Below are 22,494 nucleotides of genomic sequence, written 5' to 3' on the forward strand. Positions count from 1 at the left end.
TGCCAAACCATGCACGTGGAGCACCAGGGACGAGCATGCCTGCGAGGGCACACGCGTCTGCAGCTGCTGCCCTGGCCACAGCTCGTCCCTGGGCACGGGTCACCCCGGCACAGGGCTCAGCCCAGGCACGGCAGCACGGGGCCGGGTGCTGGCTGTGCCGAGCTGCTGCTGAAGGCTCTCCTCCCAGCGGGAGAGGGAAGCCGGGCTTAGCACGGGATTTAGCAGCTCTGCTGCCTCTAACCTCTGGCAGCTCCACGCTCGCCTGCTGTGCCAGGGCTCCGTGGTGGCCCCGGCCTCCCAGGGGGGTGAGAGACGATGCCTTGAAAACCAGCATGGAGCTGGCCCTGCCAGTGGCCGTGAGCGAGCCCACGAGTGCACTGAGGCCGGTGTGCACGGGCACTGCTGCACCCAGGGGCTGCCCATGGGGTCCCATGTTCACTGTCCCCCCAAAGCCCTGTCCCAGCCATCCTGTTGCTCCACACAGGAGGAACGAAAAAGAGGGGAAGAAATAATTCAATCTAGGGCTGAAAAATGCCTTAACTTAATTTCAGTGGGTCACGGACATAATCAAATCAGCCCCGTGCATTGGAATATCGTTTCCATGTTTCCACAAGATGGATAATTGTGCTCTGAAAACCAGCCTTGGTGCTCAGCAGGAAAATTTGCCGTGGGGGTGGGAGGGGGCCAGGGGCTGGGCTGGCAGCCGGGGGCCTGCAACGCTTCTGCTGAGCAGAGCCCTGGCGTGCCAGTGGCTGCGCACTGCTGTGTCCCCATGGCAGGAGAGCCTGAGCCCTGCCGGCTGCGCGTGCTGGGTGTGCTGCCGTGCTGGCTCGGCTTGCTGGCACTGCTGCGCCAGGCTGCGCCGCGGGCAGGGCTGGGGGGCCAGGGTGCATCGCCTCGGCTTTGCAGGCAGTGGGTGACAAGCAGGTGAGAGGTGCCCCGAGCGGGAGGATGCTGGGCAGTGAGTAGCGGTGCCGATGCAGTGCAGGGTGAGTTGCAGCTCCGTGTGGAGCATGGTGCCAGATCCCAGCCTTCGGGAACATTCAGTGATGGATTAAATGCAATCTGACTACCACTGTGGGAGGTTGGAGAGAATTACTTCATACAAATGCACTTCGGAAAGTATTTAGAGTCAAATTTTCAAAAGCCCCTGAACGATTTAAGAGCCAAAATCCCATTTTCCAAAGTCACTTAAATGAGCAAGGAAAGATCAGTAAAGAAAACATGCTGGCCAGCCGGGGCCTGGGGTAGCGGCTGCGGCGGCCGTGGGCACAGCACCCCGGAGCGGCTCTGTCGGCACATCACGAGGTGCCGGTTCAAGCAGCAGCTGCGATCGGCCAATGCAGCCTTTGCACCGGGGGACACCAGGACGCGTTGGCCTCTGAACGCATCCCCTGCATTTCTGCCCCGGCGGTTCAGCCTGGGCTGGGGACGTGTCCTAGCGGGTTGGCTTGCAGGGAACAGTCCCACGGGGTGTGGGGACAGCACTTGGCTCTGCATCCACAGCAGCCGTGGGGACACCGTGGCCATCGCTGCCATCACCAGCTCCTAGCACGACCCTGCTGTGGCGGGAAGGGTCCTCGGCTGTAACGGGAGAAGGCAGGGCTGCAGCTGGGAACCGCATGGCTCCTTCCCTTACCCCACAACCGCTGCAGCCTCCTAAAAGCATCTCTAGTTCCCTGTTCAGCATCCTAATGAACCGCAAGGGCAGCTGGGACCCTCTGAGGCAGCAACCATGGAGACTTGACCCCCCCAAAGAGTAAATCCCAAAGCAATTAGCTTTGCAAGCTTCGGCCGGGCTGGTGGAGGTTCCACATTCCTCGGTGGCTATAAAGCTCTTTACTGGGATTGTTTTTCTGCGTAAGCCCTGCCCGGGGTACACATGGCCATGGCTCCAGCTCCCAGCGCCTTTGGTACATGTCATAAAAAAACCACTCTCAGCACGTTGACTTTGCTAGAGCTAAAAAGAAGTGGCTTTATACACTTCCCCGATAGAAAGCATAAAGGATCTGAGACAGAATTCTTGCTCCAGGATCCTTTACAATTCCTGGAGGACATTTTTGGAAAGGGAAGGGTTGTATTTACTTTGGCAGCTGACTCCGCTCCTATATACACATGCATGGAAAAACTGCACTCACCTAACATTTCCATGGCTCCCTTTTCTGCCGAGAGCCAGCCCAGGTGGGAGCTGGTGGCCTTGAGACCTCTGTTTGGAGATGGCACATCGAGCTGAAAGTTGCGGAGGAGCTGAAGGTTAAACCTGTCCCTATGGCAGCCCTGGAGGCTGCTGGCCCTTCCCAGGCAAATGCTTGCCCTGAGCCAGTGGGCAGAGGTAGCAGAGCCTGGAGTGGAGCTCAGGGGAAACGCTGCTGCAGTTTAGGGGGGCAGGAGGAGGAAGGGTAGGAAGAGGAAGGCTACTGGCCACTGTTAGTGAGTGGAAGCAGGAGCTGGAGCAAGAGTAGGAGCAAGAGATGTCTAGCCCTGTGCTGCCATGGGGCTGGCAGGGAGAGGAGGGACGTGGCCCCAGTGCTGGCAGCGAGGTGTGCCTGAGGGCTCGGCCGTACCCCGACCCATACAGGCAGCCGGCGCGGGGCAGTGCCTCCCTTGCCGAGGCGTTGGGATGGGAGCGAGGGGTGAAGTGACCCACGTCACCATTAAACACAGCAAATGCAAAACAGATGCCCAAACGCTGCCACGGGGTCTTGCTTGAAATAGCTCAGCGTGGGCCCAGGGATGCGGTGTTCACACAGACAGCGGCAGCATCTGCTGCACGGGCTGGACCCGGTGCTCTCGTCCCTTGCCCACTGTGATGGCAGCTGGTGGTGACAGGGAAACCCGCCTGTGGCCCCTGCAGCAGTGCTGGGGGAGCAAACCAGGGAGATTCCCGGTGAATGACCCCCTGGGCTGTTTTTCCTGAACACAATAATTCTCAGCTGCCTTCTGGGAGAGGCATCGCAGCACTGCACTCCTCGCCCGTGGCCGCAGTCCCCAGACAGCAACCGTGAGCTGCAGCGAGGACAGTCCTGCTGGTGGGTGCCCTGGCACATCAGGCTCCGTGTCCTTATCGGGGCAGGTGGGGAGGTGGCATAATGTGGCTCCCTGGGGAATGGCAGCGTTTGCAAGTGTGAAATCAGCTGGAAGATGTGCTCCTCTCCTGGCTTCCCCCAACCCAAACCAGCGCCCCGAGACAGCAGCTTGGCAAGAGTGCTGGAGGGCAGCCGTGGAACTCGCCATGGCTCAAGGCAATGGGGCTGGTAGGCACCGTTCCTGTGGTGCCTCGTGCCCCATGTGCCCCCCTGCCACGGTCCTCTCCAGGCACCTCTCCCTGCCCTGCGCCTCAGCCTTCCGGTGGCTGCTGTGATTAAGTCACTGACAGTGGGGCAGGAATAAATCCACTCATTGGCACGTTGTAAATTCATCACGTGCTGGGGGAGCGCATTCCAGCCCACCATAAACACCCCTGGCTATGAGCTAGTAAATCTGCCTCCTGAGCCAGCAGGTGAACAGTGCCTGGGTCCCAGGGGTTGCTCCATCCCGGGGCCAGAGTGACCCTGCAGCACCCAGCTGTCCCTGGAAGAGGGTGGCTCGGAGTGGAGCCATCAACAGCAAACGCCCGGCTGCCATCACCCTCCCAGTCTGGATCCCTCTTCCCCATGGCATTCCTGTACCAGTGAGCAGGCTGCGTGCTGCCATCTGCACGCTGCTCCCATGGTGCTGGGGGCCCATCCCATGGGGTGAGGACAGGGTCCTGCAGCCTGACTGGGAGTTGCCCCGGGGGTCCGCTGACCTGCCTGGAGCATGCAGCAGCGCAAGAGGTTTGCTGCTCCCAGTGCTCTGCTGTGCTGCTGAAACGTTTACGCAGTAAACTAGTTGTAAAAGAGAAAAAAAAATATATGTTTTACTATCCACCAAACAGCTGCTGCTTCATTTTATGGGGGTCATTCTCCGAGGAGGTCCGGCTGGTGGAGCAGAGACACAAAGCCCAGGTCCTGGTGGGCTCCAGGCTCCTGGCACCCCCTGGCTCCGCTCCCCCTGGTCCCCACCCACCCGCAGCACCAGGTTGGGCACTCGGGAACACGGCCTGGGGAAGTGCACTTGTCGCTTTATGATTTTTATCAGCCGCCTTATTGTTGGGGCTGTCAGCAGGTTGCCCTGGGGAGGTGGCGCGGGGGCTCTGCTCAATGGGCACCAGCACGACGCTGTGTCCTGTGGCACCCGGAGAGCCGGCTGTGAGGCCAGACAGTGCGTGAGCAGCTCCGGAAGGCAGGGCAGGGGAGCGGGGGCCCACGCTGGTTCCCATCGCATTCCCTGGGAGAGGAAGCTGGGGCACAGCACAGCCACCCTTTCCCAAAGGAAACAGAGTGCTCGGGATGTGGCATCACTGATGCCCAGAGCCACAGGGCAGGGCTGCAGGGTGCAGACGCCAGCCGGGTGTGCTGGGGCCAAGGCTGCCGCAGCCCCCAGCCCTGCACAGAGCCTGCCCCACACACCCCCACCAGAGGGTCACTGAGGGGCTGGGGGGGTCCCAGGCATCACCACGGGTTGGGGTCCCCATGGCAGGGTGAGCGTCAACAAGGACAGGCAACCGTGGGGACGTGTCAGCCCTTGCCCTCGTGCTCTCCTTCCTCCTCCATCACCAGTGCCCCCTTTGCCCATGCCAGTGGGAACCGTGTGCTCCACGTGGGCACCGCTCTGGTGTCCCAGGACCTCGGCTTGTGCCAGCGCTGGGGAGGGGGCGTGGGAGCCTGTGCCCCAGCACCGCACCGCGGCCAGCCCGAGCGCTCCCAGCAGCTCCAGCCCTCTATGAAATAATTTGTTATTTTAGTTGTAAAACAGTAAGTGGCCCCTTTCCAGGCGGCGCGAGGGAAAAGCCAAACGAGCCCCACTCCTGTTAATGACTGAACCATTCAGTCAGCGCGGGCAGGGACTGGCAGCGGAGCGGCAGACTGCCTCCCCCTTGTCCCCACCGCCACCCCAGCCATGGGGACCGAGCTAATGGCTAATTACTGGGGCTGCCACCTCTCTGAGCAGCTTTTGTGCAGGGTGAGCATGCCAGGGCCGTGAGGATGTGTGGAGGTCAGTGCCAGCATCTCCGGGTGCTGGGGCTGGCAGCTTTGGCGTGCCTGGCACCTTCGCCATGCCTGGTGTGCCGAGGAGTCCCATGTGGCTCAGCACACGCCAGCACGGCTGCTCCGGCTGCCCAGAGCATGTCTGGCTCTCCCAGCATGGGAGCAGCCAGACCCGCAGCTCAGCGCCATGGTGCTGCGGTGCCCCAGTCCCCCAGTGCTGGACTGGCTGCTGCTGGGAGATCAGACTGGGAATGTAACCCCAGGAGGTTTAAACCTTTCCATGCCCAGGAAGAACATCTCCCTCTCCTATGTCCAGTGCATGAAGACGGTGTCGGTGCGGGGCAGTGTGCCCGGTGACGGGGGACCAGGGCAGGGTGCAGGCAGGGCCAGCCCCAGCCAGGTGACAGGATGATCACAGCTGGGGCTGAGAGCCCCCCAGGTGAGGGCTGTCTGCACATGTCATATATAAGGGGCCAAAAGCCCAGCCCAGAGTTGGGTTTTGTTTGTTCTCTCTGGGTAAGGAGAGAAATGTAGTTGCTGCTGGGGGGGGGGGGGGGGGTAATCTCTTGGGGCTGCTGGGAGCTTCTTTGCTTCTTTCTGCGCAGGGTTTTCATGATGCTGCCTTCTAGCCCAGCTCAGTGCTGGTGGCCAGGGTGGGAGCAGCCCCCAGGCTTTACTGGGCAGGCAGGGCTGGGTGGCTACTGTGGCTGGCTCTGCCAGTGGCAAGGGTGCCAACCTGCTGGAAAACCATCAGGGGCCCATCTCCTTGCAGGGGTATGAGGCCACAACTTGTGCGTCAGCAGGAGCGGTCCTGTGGCTGCCTGCCCTGCTGCAGCCTTGGCTCTGTGTGCCTGGTGGCGTGTGGGGAGGTGGCCAGAGCGCAGCCTGCCAGCGCCGGGGTGGGGAGTGACGTGTGGGCTGGTAAGGCCCAGCTGCCTGGGGAGCAGCCCTGATGGAGCTGGGATGGGGGCTGTCCTGGGAGGCATTCAGGTGGAGACCACAGCTGGGTACCAGGCTGCTGACAAGGACTAACTGGGGTCCCAGGTGTGGGTGTTCAACTGGTTTGCCCACAGCACAGCGTGGGGCAGGAGCTGAGGACCCTCCCTTGCAGGGAGCTGTGCCCAAGGAGGGGTAAAGTCTAGTGCTGCCTGACCTCAGACGCCCCAGTTGTGGCCGTGTAGCACCTCCCACCCAGTTCACGCACATGGGTGACCTTCCCAGCGCCAGCCTGGCGTGGGGCAGCTCAGCAGCCAGCATAGCTCAACTTTTATCCCAGCCCAAAATCAACACGGAGACTTTGGGGCAGACACTTAGGGCCAGGTGGGGGAAATTGTGGGGTGAAGAGTCTCCTTCCTTGATCCGCTCTTAAAATAACAAAGCCGAGAGCCTGCCGGCTTGTTCGGGCATAGGCTGCCCCGAGCAGTGTGCCCGTGCCAGCTGGGGCTCGGCTACCTGCTCAGGATGTGCCTGGCTCAATTGATGTGAGTAGCTAATGACCTTCTGCTGTTATGGGTGCAATGTCCTTTGGAAACCAGCACCCTGACTTGTGTCCTTTCCTCTTCCCAGGGTGAATACAGGGATGTGGCAGCTGCAGCCCTCAGCCTTAGCGCTGGATGCACCCCATGGACACAGGCAAGTGCTGATGGTGGCTCCTGGGCATGTTCACCGTGACCTCCCTTTGCTGAGAGGGGCTGGGAGGGACTGGGGCAACTGGAAACTTTGGGCCAGGGTGAGTCAGACCCACGTGGGACACAGTGTGTGTGTGTGTGTGTGTGTGAACAAGTGGCTCGTGGGGCTGGGGCTGGGCACAGCCCGGGCAGGTTCCAGCTGTGCTGTGGGGCACCTGAAGACCTGGTGTCCAAACCTTGGCCCTCACCGGTGCAGAGGGAGGTGGCCTGTGGCCGGTAAATCAGCATCACTTCACCTCCATCGGGGATAACCTCCTCCCAGCCGGGCTGCGATGCGTTTCCCCCAGCTGAGCTTCAAAGGGGATGAGAAGCCCTGGGAGGGGAGGTGCGACTGGACAGAAGCAGGGGCATGCCTGGGAGCAGGCGTGGGTGTTGATTGCTTCTTGGCATCTTCCCTGGCCCCAGGGATGGGGAGACCTGGAATGCCCCCTCCTGTTGCTGCGAGCAGGAGCCCCAGGGGTGCGGAGGGTCTCAGCCAGCAGAAGCAGGGCTGGCTCCGTGTGCTGGGTACAGACAAAGGGCCCAACAGAGCATTTCCTCAGGGTTGCTCCCCCCGACCCTGTGGGGTCTTGCAACAGTGCCAGGGGAGCCCAGCCATCACTCCTGGAGTCTGGCAGTACCATGCCAAGCACTTCTGGGCTGTGCAGGCAACACCCCTCCCCGCTGTCAGGTTTTAGACTTGAGTCCTCAAAAATGCAAAAAATGCAATGGGAATCAAGGTTGGCCTGAAGATTTTTGATCTTTTAGCAATTGCTGCAGTATTGCTGTAAGTACATCCAGATGGCTGCAGACCACACAGAGGCAGCGCGCCCTGCTGCTGCCGGCATGGCCACCTTCGGGCCACCCCATCCCATGTCCCACCTTGCCTGAGATGCTGAAGGACCTTGGGGGCCTTTGGGGAATGCCAAGGGGATGTGGCAGGTAGAGCTGTGTGTCACTAGGGTTAACCCCAATGGGTGGCTGCAGGGTGACCGTGGTGGCCCTGAGGGATGCTGTGGCAGAGCCATCACCTTGCTTTGTACCGAGTGCAAGGATGTGACCTCCAGTAAAGCTTTGCTAAGCATAACAGGGAGCTGAGCATCATATAGCCAAAACCGTAGATCGGCTGCTGAGAAGTGATGCTAAACTGTCTTGGAAACCACTGGCTCCGTCCCCTCCACTCCCACCCAGCATGATCCTTGTCATGGCTGTGATGGGCTCCTCGGTATGGCAAGTTGCTGCCTGGCTCCATGAGCTAGTTTGCTGTTTATCTGGCCTGAGCATTGCTCTTGCTGAAACTTCAAATGGGAGGGAAAATTGTCGGTGTAATTTATTACCAGTTAGCTGCTGTGTCTGCAGAAAGCTGGGACAGGGCAGACCTGGGCTTGTTCTGGTGCTTTTACTGTGGCTCCGAGCTGAGGAGGGAGGGATGGACGGGGCGACGTCTGCCCCCAGCAGTGTGTGCCCAGGAGGCTGGCGGGTGGCCTGGCCTCAGGGTGCTTCCAAGGGATGCCCAGTCCCTGAACATGGCGCTTTGCTTCCCTCCCGGTGCAGCAGTTGGGTTTTGTGCATGTGTTCTGGCCCTACCACGGGCGCTGCTGCCCATCCTCCCTTCCCTGCTCCCCGAGAATGCAGGGGCAAGTGATGCTAAATTAGCTGGGAGGCTTGTTTTAACCTGCTGCTCTACGTGGTGCTCAGCACCATGGTGGGGTGGGGCTGGTGGGAGGGTGCAGGTGCCTGGATCTGGCCAGGGGTGCTGGAGCAGGCAGAAGGGCAAGGGCAGAGCTGGGGCCTGGGGTCCCTCCCACACGTGTGGGCACCTCCAGAGCACCTGGGTGCTGCCAGCTCCACTCCTGGTCTCATTCCTCGTAGGAGTGGGAACATGTTTACCCAAAGCTTGCTCCTCGGGGAACAAACCCACAGTGGCTTTTGTCAGAAAGCAAGAGCATTTCTCGGGAGATCAGAATTTCCTTCTCTGAAAGCCAATTCCCATTAAGGAAAAGCATGTTTTGAGCAAACGCTGATGCCCAGTTCTCTTCTCTGTGGTCTAATGTGCTGGTGGGGCAGGGTGGGTGCCTTGCCTGGCTCTGGTCCTCCACAGCAGCAGCCACGCCAATGGGGGTCCCTCAGTGCAGGGGGTGAGGGGCTGCCCCCACCCACCAGCCAGCATCACCCCAAAGCCAGCCTGGCTGCCAGCATCAGACTCATGTGGTACCTGGCCAGGATGCTCCCAGCGCCTGGCATGTTCCTCCTGCTCCTCTCCCATCACCCAGAGGAAGGTCCTGGTCCTGTCCCTGCTCACCTCTGGTCTCAACCAAGCACCCGTGGGCCAGTGGCCGTGCTCTCCCTCCCCTCTGCTGCCCACCAAACCGAGGAAGTTGCAACCGCAGAGCTCTTGAAAGCATTTTTTTGGTGGAGACCACCGGTACTGAGAGATTAAAATTGCTGTTGTTTCTTCCATTACTCAGCTTTCCTGAATTATGGGGTGTAATACTCAGGGAGTGGGAATAATTAGGGGAGAACAATGGCAGGCTTGAAGGCTTAAATACGCCTGTGTGGTACTCCCAGCCAGTCCAGCCTGCTGTCACATTTCTCTAGGCCTCCATTTTCCACAGCCTGTGCCAAACCCTTTCCACTACTGGTACCCGCTCCTCAGCTTCCTCATTCCTCGGGCTCCACTCCCTGGCCCGGCTGCCCTGGTTAACGCTCTGCTCCCCGGCTCCCGGCCAGCCAGCACCCACAGCAGGGCTCCCCGTGCCCACTCAGCTGGGATGCTGGAGCCTGGGGGATGCAGGAGGGCAGGGCGAGGGATTTGCTGGAGCCTCAGGGGATGCAGGAGCCCAGGGCAGCCCCATCACCTCTTTGCTCCCGGCTCACTTCTCTGCACCTGGCAAGTAGAGGTCCCACCAGGTTGTTCTGGTGCTCCGTGCTCAAGGAAGCCGCTGGGTTTCTCCCCTTTGTGGGGGCTGCCCCTCCGGCTCCTTGCTGGCATCTTGCTCAAGCGCCTTCCCAGCAATGGCTCGCTGCCGTGGGACCTGGGGGAGTAATAACGGCCCCGGCTGGGGAGCTTGGGCAAGAGGCCACGATGCCGACACTGGCCCCAGGGCAGGTGCTGGCTCCAGCCGGGGCATGTGGGGGGCTCCATGCCCGGCAGTGGGATGGGGCTGTGGAGCCGCAGCCTAGGGCAGGGTAGCCACAGCCAGCACAGGCCCCGTGCCTGGCAACTTCTCTCCAAGCTCTTGGATGTCACTGCTAGCACTAATTAAAATAATATCAATATTTTTTTGCTGGAAAAAGCTGTTGTTCTGGTGAGCACTTTCCTCAAGCGAGCTCTCAGTCTCGGCTGCCCGCGTGCGATGGGCACGGAGAAGCCAACGGGATCCCAGGGCTAAGATGAAAGTCTGGGGCTTTGCTTCGTTCAGGGAGTGGATTGGGTTTAAATTTTCAAATAATTTTGCTCCTTTCTCTGTTAACCACTGGAAGCCTTGCCTGCAGCCCATTCCCAGCCATCCAGGCATCTGGTTTGGTCCTGCTCCTGGTGGGATGGGATCAGGGACAGGCTGCCCTGGGGGGCTCCTGAGTGCCCCCCAGTTGGTACCATCTGTGCTGCTGCAGTACCGGTGGTGGCAGGGCTGGCACCAAGTGCTTTAAAAACAAACCCAGCAGGGCTGGGGACAGGTCACCCACAGGCAGCAGGACTCGAGGAGGGGCGATAAGCTGAGCATGTGCCTGTGTGATGCGCTGACCCGGCGCCAGCAGCTGAGCGGTCTTCAGCATCCCAAACCTTGCAAGGGGGAGATGGCACCCATGCGGGGCAGCACCCATCCCGGGGGGCTGGGGAGGCAGGAGGGAAGCAGGTCCCCAGGGCTGCCCCTCACAGCCCATCCCTAGGAGCAGCCCAGGCGATACCCCGAGGGCTGCACCGTGCCACTGCACATGCCCACCCCCAGCTGCTGCCCAGATGTGCAGGGCAAGGAGGTGGCTCCTGCAGCTGGCCGACACCCTGGCGAGGCTGGGGCTGGCTGGTCGCTGGATGAACAGACTCAAGACAAGCAGGAGAGGAGGAACCAGCAGCTGAGCCGCTCTCCCCAGGCAGTGCTGCAGGACGGGACGTTGCAGGTTTGAACGCTGCAGGAAAGACTTAATTTAGAAAGTAGCAGCTTTTGGGGGGCAGCTGAGCAGGGGCTGGGCTGCCTGGAGCTCCAGCATTGGGTCTGTAAGCCCAGGTCAGCCCAAGCGCAGTGGGGTGAGCTGGGTCCTGCCCCAGGACCACAGGCAGGTTAGGTGCCCTTCAAAAACCCGGTTTGCTGCAGCTCAGGGAAGCGCGGAGTGTTTCAGCAGCTCCCTCCCTTGGAAGCCACAATTAAAACTATTTTAAAAGAAAACAAACATTTCTCAGCAGAATGCCTGTCCGTTTCTGGCCTGCAGCTTGTCACAGGCCAAAGCTGCTCAACACCAGCAGCTTCCCGAGCCGCCTCCGGGCACATCCACCCGAGCCGGACTCTTGGAGTTCTGGCTGTGTTTGGTAATCGCCCCTTGGAAATTTTGCACCTTTTGTAGACAGAAAGGCCGGCGGGGTTCTGCCCTGCTCTCCCCAGTGCCTCCGTTTCTGGGATGGCAGCAAGCTTATGGCTCGGGCCATACCCCATCCCATGGGTGCTACTCCACCATTTTGGCTGGAGCCCGGCACCGTGTCCCCGTGCCACCGGACAGCTTCCGGAGGGGAACGGTGCTGCTGCTGGCAGGACAATAGCGGTTGTGGTTTTAATTATTGGGGTTTAGTTGTGTGGAGCGGAACGGGAAACTGAGAGCAGTGAAACCGCAGGGAGAAAGGCAGAAAGGATGGTCTTTGGCTGGCTGCCTGGTGGGAGGTGTGGTGGGGCAGCCAGACCATCCCGCGGCCGGCAGAGCATTGGTGTCCTCGCTGGGTCACGGCACCGGGAGCGGCGGTGCGGTTCAGCTGGTGTCAATCTGTTTCTGTCGCGCTGTTGCTCAGCACCGTCCCTTCCCATGGCAGCTTGGCACGAGCTGCTGCTGCCAAAACAGCCGCATGCGGAGACTCGGGTCGCACGGTGGCTCGGGCACATGGACCCGACCGGGTGCAGGGGGACACGGAGGCGAATCAGGATCCACACAGGGTCCCTACCCTGGATGCCCCTCGTCCCCGCATGTGCTGCCGGTGCCAGTCTGTGCCTGGGAGCAGGGATGTTTCTCACCACGGTTCCGTTCACCCAGCACTTTAACAGATGCCTTTGCTGCAGTGTTGACTTTCAAAGGGCTGGATCAGCTCCGCAGCCAGGCAGAGCGTGGGAGGAGGGTGCCTGTCCCGCTTAGGGAATGCAGAACAATAAAAAAGGAACAATGGAGCCTCTTTCCCTTCACCCAAAATACCAAACGCCACCAAAATGTGGCAGAGCTCCGAGCAGTGCTGCTGGGGCAGCTTTTGTGTCCTCTGGCCTGAGGAGGGGAACTCCAGATACGTCCTCCTCTTCCTCGGCCCTGGCGAGGGATGCTGCAGGAGGGTGTGTGCCAAGGAGCATCGCCAAAGTGCTGCCCTGCCCCAATGCTGCTGCCAGCGGGCATTCCCAGATTTGGAAACCATGTTTGGGCCAGGGCAGGGGGTTTTGCAGCCTGGCTGTGCCTTGGGGAAGGATTTTGCAAGTTGCCTGGGCTTCCCAGGTCAGCTGGATGAGCTTCACAGCCAGCCTGGGGGCCCGGGAGGGTTTATAAAAGCATCCGTGTACCCAGACTGTTATCAGGCAGAGAACACAATCATTTGGTACCGAATGGTGCCAAGCGCTGGGAGGTGCTTGGCCAGAGCTGGGAGCCCTGGGGCAGGGATGGATCCATGCCTGGCTGGACCTGACACCCCGAGCATCCTCTCACCTGGCCCCTGTGCTGCCAGCAGCCAACAGTTTTTTAACACACCACCGCAGCGGGTGCTTGGGGCTGCAGGGTTGGAGCACCCTGAGGGGCTGGGACTCAGCATCCCACATGTGTGGGGCTCAAGGGGGCCATTTGTTGAGCTGTGAGCAGATGGTACCAGCCCATCCCTGCCTGCACCTTGGCTGCTCGGGGCCACCAGCACCATGCCAGCCTTGTCGAGGAGCTGCCATCCCTGGTGCACAAGCCCTCATGGGTGAAACATCCTTCACACGGCCCCAGCGAGCGCCCGGCACCCTGGCCAAGCACATCTGGCTGAAAGCTGTGGGAGATGCCCTGGCAATGAGGACACCAGTCCGGAAACACTTCCCTCCCGGAGAGATTCCCCAGTCCCATCCAGGCTCCTCTCCTGGCACCATCCCTGCCCCTTCGGCAGGCGCCAGGCTGTGGGCCTGCAAATGGATGGTGCCCAGGGCTGTTGCCCACCCTGGTTTATGTGGCAGGAGCGGGGCTGGGAGCTCCCCTTCCCACCGGCGAGGGGTGAAGGGACTGCCTGGCTCCAGGCTGGCGTGAGGGTGAGATGAGGATGCTGTTAGTACGATGCGGTGTGGAGTGTGGCTGGGCTTGTCACCAGCTCCGCCACCCTGTACTGTGTGGTCAGAGCAGGGCAGCACCGAACAGCCTGCGCCGGCTGCCTGCAGCAAAGCAGGCAACAAATCCCAGGTGAGCTGGGGGGTGGCAGCCAGGTTGTCCCCACGCTGCAGGGGTGAACTGGTCTAAATCCTCGAGTTAGACCCTAGTAAGTCATGCACGGGACTTCAGCTCCCACCAGTGTGCACCATCGGGACACCAGCCAAACTCTTGCTTTGCCCGTGGATGGAAACTGTGCTGGAGGAGGGCAAGGGCTGGAAAAGCTCCTTCCACCCTTCCGTAGGCACTGTCACCACTAAAGCCCCTGCAAGTGGTGCTCTGGGAGCCTGGGATGTGGTGCTGGGACTGGGACCTGGGGGGCTGGGCGATGCAGAGCCCACCTGCTGCCACCACAGGGTGGCCGGTCAGGCTGGCCGGGTCCCCAGCATGGGCTGGCAGGGGCCGGGCACAGCGGGGGACTTGCCCTGTGCACCAGCCTCCTGCAGCATCACCCTCCAGCAGCTCTCCTGCCCTGTGTCCTGCACCCCCCCGCCTTGACTTGTTGCTATTGTCATCTCTAATATCACACAGAGATGGGAAAGGCTGAAAGTTGCCTCTTTTCCTGCCAGGTTAAATCGTTCACCAGGAATGTCTATTATTCCCACAAGTCAACTTTCCCCTTCGCGGTATGTGTCCAGGGGTCAGGCCTGGCACTACATGAAAGCGAAGGGTATTCAATAACCTAGAGCCGTGGAAAGGCTTTAGTCCAACTCCAACCATGTTCAGGCTTTTATTGATGCAGCATGCCTTTCCCCATTTGTTTCCTATAAACAGCACATGGTAATATTTAGTAGGTTTCAAACAGCGCTTTTTGCATATTCTCCCTTGTCTACAATGAGCTACTTGGTAGTAGACAGTTTTAATTTACTTAATGCAATTTTTGCTTTTTGTTCTTCCAGAGGGTCTGGGCTGGTTTTGACCCAGTCGCCCCAGCAAATTACTGCACAACTCTAATTCCCGGGGGGCTGGCAGTGGGAGCTGGGGACCCCCTCCCCGCAAGGGTAAGCGCGTTCTCTTGCTTGCTGAAGGAGTGAAAAGGACGCAGCGTGAGCTTGCTGTTGCAAAATAACCCCCTTTTAGCTGCGATGTCAGCAAGGACACGGGGCTTCCCTCCCACCAGAGCCTCCGGGACACTGTCCCGGGGGGCAGCCGCTGCCTCTGGAGCTGGGTGCGTGTCGGGGCTGTTTGGGGCCATCCTGGCTGGCCAGGCTTGGCTCCCGCTGCTGCCCAGGCAGGCGACACGTGATGTTCGCCAGCTCCAGCCAAAGAGAAAAAGCCACTTTACTGCAAAAGCTGCCACTTCCCCATCCCCGGGGCTGGCAGCAGCCAGGGCACAGCTCTGGGTGCTCACTGGCCGGCGCTGAGCAAGGCTGCAGGGTGCCCCCCCGGAGCAGGGGGTGCCTGCTGGCACGCTGCCGGGCAGCTCCCTCGCACCACAGGCTCCTGGGGAGCATTTGCACCATTTATACAAGCAAGGGAGCCATGAATTCCTGCTCCTGGAGAGCCAGCAGTTGCCACTCCTCGCCTGCACGCTACCAACGGCAGCCGTGGAGCAGCCCCCATGGGGAGGGGGCACGGATTCCTCCCAAGGTGATTTTTTTTGCCGCTATGAATGGCCACAGATAACATGTATCAGCTCCCTCCGCAGCGGTAGCAAGTCACTGCTAATGTACACGCACGGGGTATTCACGGAGCAGAAAAAAAGCCAGTCCTCAAACAAACATTGACTGTCTGGTTTCCCAGCGCTGCCCATCAGCCCCCGAATCCCACCCCCAGCCATGGTCCCTCCGTGTGCTGAATATTGGGCAGGTTTCCTTCTGGCGGCAGCTTTCACGTGCCAGCAGCCAGACATTCTTGGTGTGGTGCTGCCGTCACCCTGCCAGCCCCGGGCAGGGCGGTGAGCTCATGCCGCTCAGCCGCTGTGCCGCACCAGCACCCAGGTCACCAAAAAATAAAGCCAGAGCAAACAGTCGACACTGGGATTCTTTTAATGCAATTGCTTTTAAAATGCAGCCTGAAAATGACTTCAAATGGTTGACAATGAGAAACAACGGATCTTTCTGATCTCTGCCATGTGACCGTGCGGCACCTCTGCCTCCAAAACCCACTGGCCACTGCTGTTCCGTGATGTCATTCTCCAACTGCTTTGACAGCGACTCACTGCCACTTCACAGGACACACGTCACACGGGGCATCCAGTGCCTCCCACTAAAGTGGCTCATTTGGGCAAAAGAAGGGATGGCGTGACTCACCCAGCATCCAGATGACCCAACATTCATCTGGAGAACCTGAACGGCCGGCAGCACAAGCAGCAGTGTTCTCTTCCTCACCTTACACTCAGGCATAAACCTGCAAAGGTATTTGAGCCACCAGCTCCTGTGGAAGTGAGTAAGGGCTACCGACTTTAAGCTCCTAATTACCTCTGTGGATCTGTGCCTTCATGCTATGTAAAGTGGTTTGAGAACCGCATGTCTGCCTGCCTTTTCTGGCTGAATGGGATGGCAGAGGAAGTTGATTTTCCAATTATCTGGCTTTTTGAGATATAATGCTACTTTGTGTATTTATTTTACAGAGCCTGCCAATTCAAGGAACAGGGGAAATTCTGTTGTAGCCTAAACATCTGTGAGAATATACCCCAGCACCACCTCCACGCTGTGCAGTGTTTATACGCCGTAACAGGAGAACAGACTCGACTTGCTGAAGTGCGTTTAATCCCTCCCAGTCATCAGTCTGAGTTTTAGTTTTTGTTCTGTGGACCTGCCACGCGGCCCCTGCACTGTACACACTGTCAAACATCAATGGTACTTCAGGCACTCCTTCCTTTTCTCCATTTACCATGTCTACTGCTGCTCCATGGCAATTTAATGGCCCTCCCAAGAGGGGAGTCATGAAGCTGCTGCGGGGGAAGAGAAACTACAGAAGAGCCCAGGCCACAAGGACCTCGTGAATCTGCCAGTGCTGGGTGACGCCACCGCTCTCTGACAAGAGGAGCCTCCCCAACCTGGTGCCAGCACTCACATGGCTCTCCCAAATCACCTCCTTGTATCAAGCTTGCATTTTACTAGTAACTTCAGAATCAAACGCAGGAAGCCAGTGTGGTCTACAGAAATACTATGTGCTCATCTCTGAATTTTAAACACCTCTTTTTAAGGACAGCATTCAACAGTAAATGAGTGGACTCTCACAGCTTGGTCTTCAATTCTGGTAATAAAACATAGATTCGGGTTTGAACAGACTGGAGCTCTTCTAGGGTTTGAGCAGTAGTTCTCACACAACAAAACGTCACAATTAGAAACTGAGCATAGAAAGAGTCCCCAGGGGAATACGAAAAAGACGTCACCTTATGAAAAAGCTTCAGAATGAACCTGTGAAATAAACAGCAACCAGATAATCGTCTTCTACAGAAGATGAAGTAGCAGTAGAAGAATATAATAATATCTTAAACAGTCAGTGAGTCTGTCTGAATGTACAGGGGCACTAGATCCCTACAGATCTGTGATGAAAGCGCTATATCCCTACAGATCTGTGACGAAAGCTAATAGCCAAAACCAGCTGGTCCCCTCCAGTCCCAAAGGGAGACTGCTTTGCAATTCACTCTTCACCAGCTGGAAGATTGTCTTCAATCCGCCTGATGAACTTCATTCTTATTTCTGTGACGCTGTCACCCTTCAGTGTGTCCTGGACGAATTTTACATCTACGGCCATCTGAACCTAGGCGGTGGAAGAGGAAAAAGAGCTGTTATCTCCCTTACAGCAGCAGCTTCTCTAGGAACCGTCTGACCGTGAAGCACCAGCTTAAGGACTCTAAGGGCATGACATGCAATGCAGAGCTCTACGGAAGCACTCATTATTTTTCAAGATCACATCCTCCTTGTACACTGCAGCCTACACGGTGGACTGTGGGCACCTTACCTCAGCAAACATACCTCCTACAGCACAACTGGGACTCCCTGCAGAGATCAGAGCCTGATGAACCCCATCACTCAGGGCTACACGACCTGCTGCTCCATGTATGCTCCTCAAAAATTTCAGCTAAGCAAAATAATCAAGCCTCAATACAGACTCCTAAATTTGAGACATAGCTGTTTGCTTGTTCCAGCCAATTCCCAACTAGGGCTCAAAGCAGATACAAAGAGAGGATTTTGAAGCTTCATGAAAATTCAAGGAGATACTAGTGCCCACACTTGGGTCATAAGATGAAGGGGCTTGGGCAGCACCCCTGGGACTCACAGCTGCCATAGGCAATGGCAGCCGAGCGCTCCTGTAGCTCTGCTCTTCTCCCGGGAATGAATTTCAGATTCAAAGCAATCAAAGAAGTCATGAACACAGACTAAACATTAAAGTATCTGCTGATACCTCGGATATATCTCTCTCTCTAGAACAGAGATGTTGGCTCACCATTTCCAGAGCTCCTCGCAGCACTCCACACAACAAGTTGGAATAGATGAGAGATGAGTGGTTGTCGGGGAGCTCAACAAAGTCCACCAAGGGATTATTTTCCAAGATCAGGGAGAACTCGTCACCTCCAGGACTCCAGTTGGTGATGCTTGGAGTGATGCCCAGGTACATTTTAAATGCTATCTGTTATGTCAAAGAGATTGTGAACAAGAACGTATCCCATGAAGCAACAGCACAGCTCTGATCTTTGTAAAATTACTAAAGGGTTTTGAAAACACTCCTTTCTCCCAGTTCCCACCAGTCAGCAGTACCCAGGGATCTAATTCTCTCTTTTTCCTCCCCAAAATCTCAGCCAAACTCTCAAAACAGTCCTGCAAGCTGCAAATACTCTATCCTCATAGGCAAAACCATGACAAAACCTGACAAAGCTGTGCTTTCACAATTACCTTTGCAATAACATCCGCGGTTTCACGGAAATCATGGCATCTTCCGACATTGGACCGGGCCAGAAAGTCCTCTATTAGCCGAACACCTATGTTGTAACCCCTGTGAATAGACCAAATAGGAGCAGCTACAGAGTGGGAAGAGGATAGCTTTAGAAAGACAACCAACATTTATAAAAGGACCAGTGGAGGGAAAAAAAATATCTGAGAAATACCAGTAAAACAAAATACATAAAATATAAAATTCAGTCTGCCAGGCTTTTATTCACAAAGCAACACATAGAGGTGCCTCCTGTGAACCTGAACTCCTACAAGGCTCTGCTGCAGCAGATTCACTTACATTTTGTCAAGCTGCTTGTTGACATCCTCATCATTCTCATAGTCCTTGCACAGCTGGGTGACCAGTGCACCATACGTCAGTGTGAAGAGCTCCGAGTTCTAGACAGAGGCAAAAGGGATTTAAACACAAGTCAAAAAGAAAACTGACATAGCACTGCTGCATCTGTGTCCAGCGCTGCTTCCGTTGGCCCGGAGAGGGGGAAGAGAAACCTGCTGTCTCCAAAGAATTTGCTGCTTAATAAGGAGAGATCCCAGTTCATATTTTGGCAAGACAACTTCAGTCTCCTTGGAAAGAGAAATCCTCTTTGACTAAGAATGACTGAGCACTTTCTTTCTCTCCCTCTCTCCACACACACACAGAGCATTTCCCACTAAGGTGTCCTGAATCTGACCTGAAGAGGCAAGCCAGGAGGCTGATGACATTCTTAGTAAGTTTTGTCAGCTGCCACTTAGCATCCTTCTGCTTTAACAAGCACATCCCCGGATAACTGGAACGACACCTCCAGGTCATCTGATGTGCTACCAACCACCTCCTGAGTGGCTAAAAGCGCAGTTACCAGGGACCTTAATCTGTTTCAACCACTGACTTAGAGGTGAAAACTTATTTGTGTTTCATAAAGGCGCTGCAAACGGGCAACACTCATTAGGCTCCATTTCTGGTCCTTTCAACAGGACAAAAAGTGCTCACCCATTCACAGACTTATATTCTGCTACCAAGAAAAAACAAGATTCATCTGGTCCCTGGAAAGTTATCCAGGCACATAATTCGCTTCATACATTAAAATCAGTTCCTCAGACCCAGAGGAGGAACAGCGAGGACGACTTCAGGTCAGCTCAGCAGATCTGCGTTCCGCATATCCGCTTGCTGTGCCTGGTTAGGATCAAAGTTACGTGGGCTTTCTTCGCACAGTTGTGGGATTTGCAGGAAACGCCAAGGGAAGAGATCTCATCTCCCAGCCACCATCCTCAACCTGAAGCCACTATGGCAAAGCGCATTTTTTTGGCACCCATTAAGCCAGATCAGTGATTAACAAGGTCCTTAAAGGCTGCATAAGAAAAAGCTACAATAGGCTTTAGCTTTTCACAGAACCTGAAGGAAGTGTTTTCAGGAACAAATAAAGCATGATAATTAATTTCTGCTTTCAGTTTTAGCATTCAGAAACATTACAGTCTAATCTCAGATTAAAAGCCTATCACCTACCATGAGATGCATAGATGCAGAAGGTGAAATGAATGGCAAATACCAATACTACAGAATGAAAGCAGCAGGCAGGCAGAAAGGAAGGGAAAAGAGACAACATCAGAGTTAAGTGACAACACTGAACGCACTTCATTCTGAACAAGTTTACAGAAAGACAAACACAAGAAGGAATCGATCCAATATTCAACAAAGAGAAACTGGGTTGGTTAGAAGACACAGGGAATTCCACCTTGTCATTGTAATTCACAGGTAAACAGCAATTAGCTACCAAAAGGCTTTAAAGCACCTGAAAAGAACCAGTCAGGCTCCTTGGTACTTTTGCTTCATTTTCGATCTAAAGAACTGACACATTTTTTGGGTTTTTTACTTACAATTCTGCTTTCATCCTGGAAAGCTAAAGGTTGCACAAGTTCACATCACTCAAGAGTGAACAACAAGGCGGAAGTCTCCTTTAGCTCAACTGGCAGTCAGACACTTGGCAGAGAATTTAACAAACATGCAGAAAAGGTTATGCTATTTTTAAGGATTTCAGTCATTTTAGTAAAGACAGGGCTTGGCAGCTGGAGAGAGTAGGGGGTGAATGGATGGAGGGAATCCAGCTGTTACCAGTCCAAGATGCTGTCATTTACTGTGTAAAGCCATGAAGTCATCACCTACAGTTATCAGCCCCAAAGTGAGCAAATCCAGTGTTGGCCGTAGTCATTGCCTGCGACGCTGCTATTCAGGTAACTTTTAAACTGTTATAAAAAGGCAAACTTTCACATCTGTAAACAAACTCTTCATTTTTGGTCCATCTAATGGAATTAGAGTGCCCAAGACTTTTTCCATTATTATATTTTTTTGTATTGCAGACTAGCGTATAGTCTCAGCATTACAGAACCATTCTGCGGCTGCAAAAATCAGGCTCCTAATGACATAACATTAATTCCTTAAATAAAAAGCACTGTGTTTAAGGAGTTGAATCCCTAGAAAAGAATCCCTCGTGGTGCGGACAGGATGGGAGCAGAAAGGAGCAGGCAGCTGCCTGGCCTCCGCTGAGCCTGAACCAGCCTGTCAAGGTGGCCAAGGAGGGAAAAAAAACGTATTTTATTTTTTGTTACTTGCTTTCAAATACTGACATTGCACCAAAATGATTTCGTTTGGTCTGGTCTGACCCAGCATCAGACTTCAGCTCCGCAGCTTTGCTCTCCACCTCTCCCCTCTCAGCTCAGCTGGACTGGTGACACGGGAGTGATAGGAGAAAAGAGACGGAGAAAAGGCTGTGCGTTTCGCCTGTAGCATTTCCACAAGAAGTGTCCCGCTGCTGCCTGATCCCTGATCCCGACCCCCGGCAGCCCGGCCCCGCCGCACCGGGCACTCGGCGCCCTGCGGAGCGGGTGACGGGAGCTCCAGTTGGGCAGCGCTGCCGCTCCCGGACGCTTCGTGCCGAGCCCGCTCGGGGGCTGTGGCGGCTCCGAGCTCCCGCGGAGCGGCTGGCGCAGCACCTCCGCCCCGCTCGGCACCGCGGGCGGCCGCCTGGGGGCTGGGGTCGGGCGGGAGGGGGCAGCCGGTGCCGCCCCGCCGGTACGGCCCGGGGAGGGGCGGGTCCCGCCGAGCACACCCCGGCAGCCCGGGCGCGCAGCGCGGCCCAGCGGCGGGCGGGAGGGCTGGGCCCTGCCGCGGGCCTCCCCCTGACAGCCAGGCCGGCTCCCCGCCTCCTCCGGCACCCCCCGCCCCGGGCCCACACCCCGCCGCCAGGCCTATCCCCGCGGGCGGGCGGCGCAGGGGCCCACCGGGGCCCGCCCGGCCCCTCAGGCACCGCCTCCCCGCCGTTACCATTTTCTTGCTCTCGGTGCTGCGGCCGGCCTGGCGCGACATCCTGCCCGGCCCGCTGCGTCCCCGGCCCGGCCCGGCCTGGCCCGGCCGCCTCCCGTCCCGGCCCGCCCCGCGCCGTGTCGCGGGGCACGCCGGGACTCGCAGGCCCCGCCGCGCCCGCCCCCGCGAACTACGATCCCCAGAGTGCAACGCGGGCGAGCTACGCGCATGCGCCTGCCGTGGCGGCTGAGGCGGTGCGGCCTTCCTGTCATGTGACGGGGCGCCTACAAATCCCGGCGGGCCCTGCGAGGGGCGTGGGGTTTTGCCGCGCCGCTGGGGGGCGCCTGCGCCCGGGTTTGGGCCTTGTCCGGGCCGGGAGCCCTGCCTGGCCGGTAGCCCTGCCTGGCCGGTGAGAGCCAGGGGGGTGGTGTTGGCGGTGCTCCTGCATCCTGTGACCAGTCCCAAGTGAAGGCAATACAGCAGTCTGCCCTCCAGCTGGGCCCACCGGTGCCTGGTGGCTTCTGTTTAGGCCCCTGTAGCTCTGGTGAACGTTTTTACTGGAGGAATAACTCTTCACAGAACGGTGCATTGCCAGGGCAAGGGCCTGTCCATGGGAGTGGTTCCCTTCCCTGGCACGCCTGGGCCGGCAGGTCCTGCTTTTGCTTTGGTCCCACATTGCTCCTGGCCCTGCCCAGCTGCTGGCCCCAATGTCTTGGCAGAAGCTGGTTCCTGCGGCAAGGGCAGCCAGCATGCCCCAGGGTGGATGCAGAGAGCCCTGGGCCAGCATGGAGCCTCAGGCTGCAGCTCGGTGTGGGAGTGCTCAGCACAGGGCTTCCATGCCTAATGCGGCAAGAAATACACCCAGCTGTGCAGAAATGTGGCAGGGGACAGGGGTGTTGCAGAAATCTGCCTGGCTTGGGGCTCTGAGCAATTGCAGTAAATAGTTACGGGAACAGCTGAGTTCCCCTGAGCCTCCTTGGCCAATGCGGCTGCCCAAGCACTGGCCTCTG

At 57.4% G+C, this 22,494-nt stretch overlaps 1 protein-coding gene across 2 annotated transcripts; it reads right to left on the reverse strand.

Annotated features, from left to right (window-relative positions):
• Window positions 1–15,279: 15,279 nt before the first annotated feature.
• TRAPPC3 (trafficking protein particle complex subunit 3) lies at window positions 15,280–21,650 on the reverse strand. Of its 2 annotated transcripts, XM_056332649.1 has the most exons (6): window positions 21,506–21,610; window positions 19,691–19,738; window positions 18,491–18,588; window positions 18,154–18,253; window positions 17,708–17,890; window positions 15,280–17,020 (listed from the first exon to the last, which is right to left on the reverse strand). In XM_056332649.1, exons 1-6 carry the CDS (start codon window positions 21,545–21,547, stop codon window positions 16,901–16,903), a joined length of 591 nt encoding a protein of 196 aa, XP_056188624.1. In that variant the 5' UTR covers window positions 21,548–21,610; the 3' UTR covers window positions 15,280–16,900. The 2 variants fall into 2 exon arrangements, with proteins under 2 accessions (XP_056188624.1, XP_056188625.1); XM_056332650.1 differs by lacking the exon at window positions 19,691–19,738 and having other exon boundaries at window positions 21,506–21,650.
• Between the last annotated feature and the right edge of the window lie 844 nt (window positions 21,651–22,494).

Source organism: Falco biarmicus, chromosome 3 (genome assembly GCF_023638135.1).
Source record: "Falco biarmicus isolate bFalBia1 chromosome 3, bFalBia1.pri, whole genome shotgun sequence".
NCBI classification, from domain to species: domain Eukaryota; kingdom Metazoa; phylum Chordata; class Aves; order Falconiformes; family Falconidae; genus Falco; species Falco biarmicus.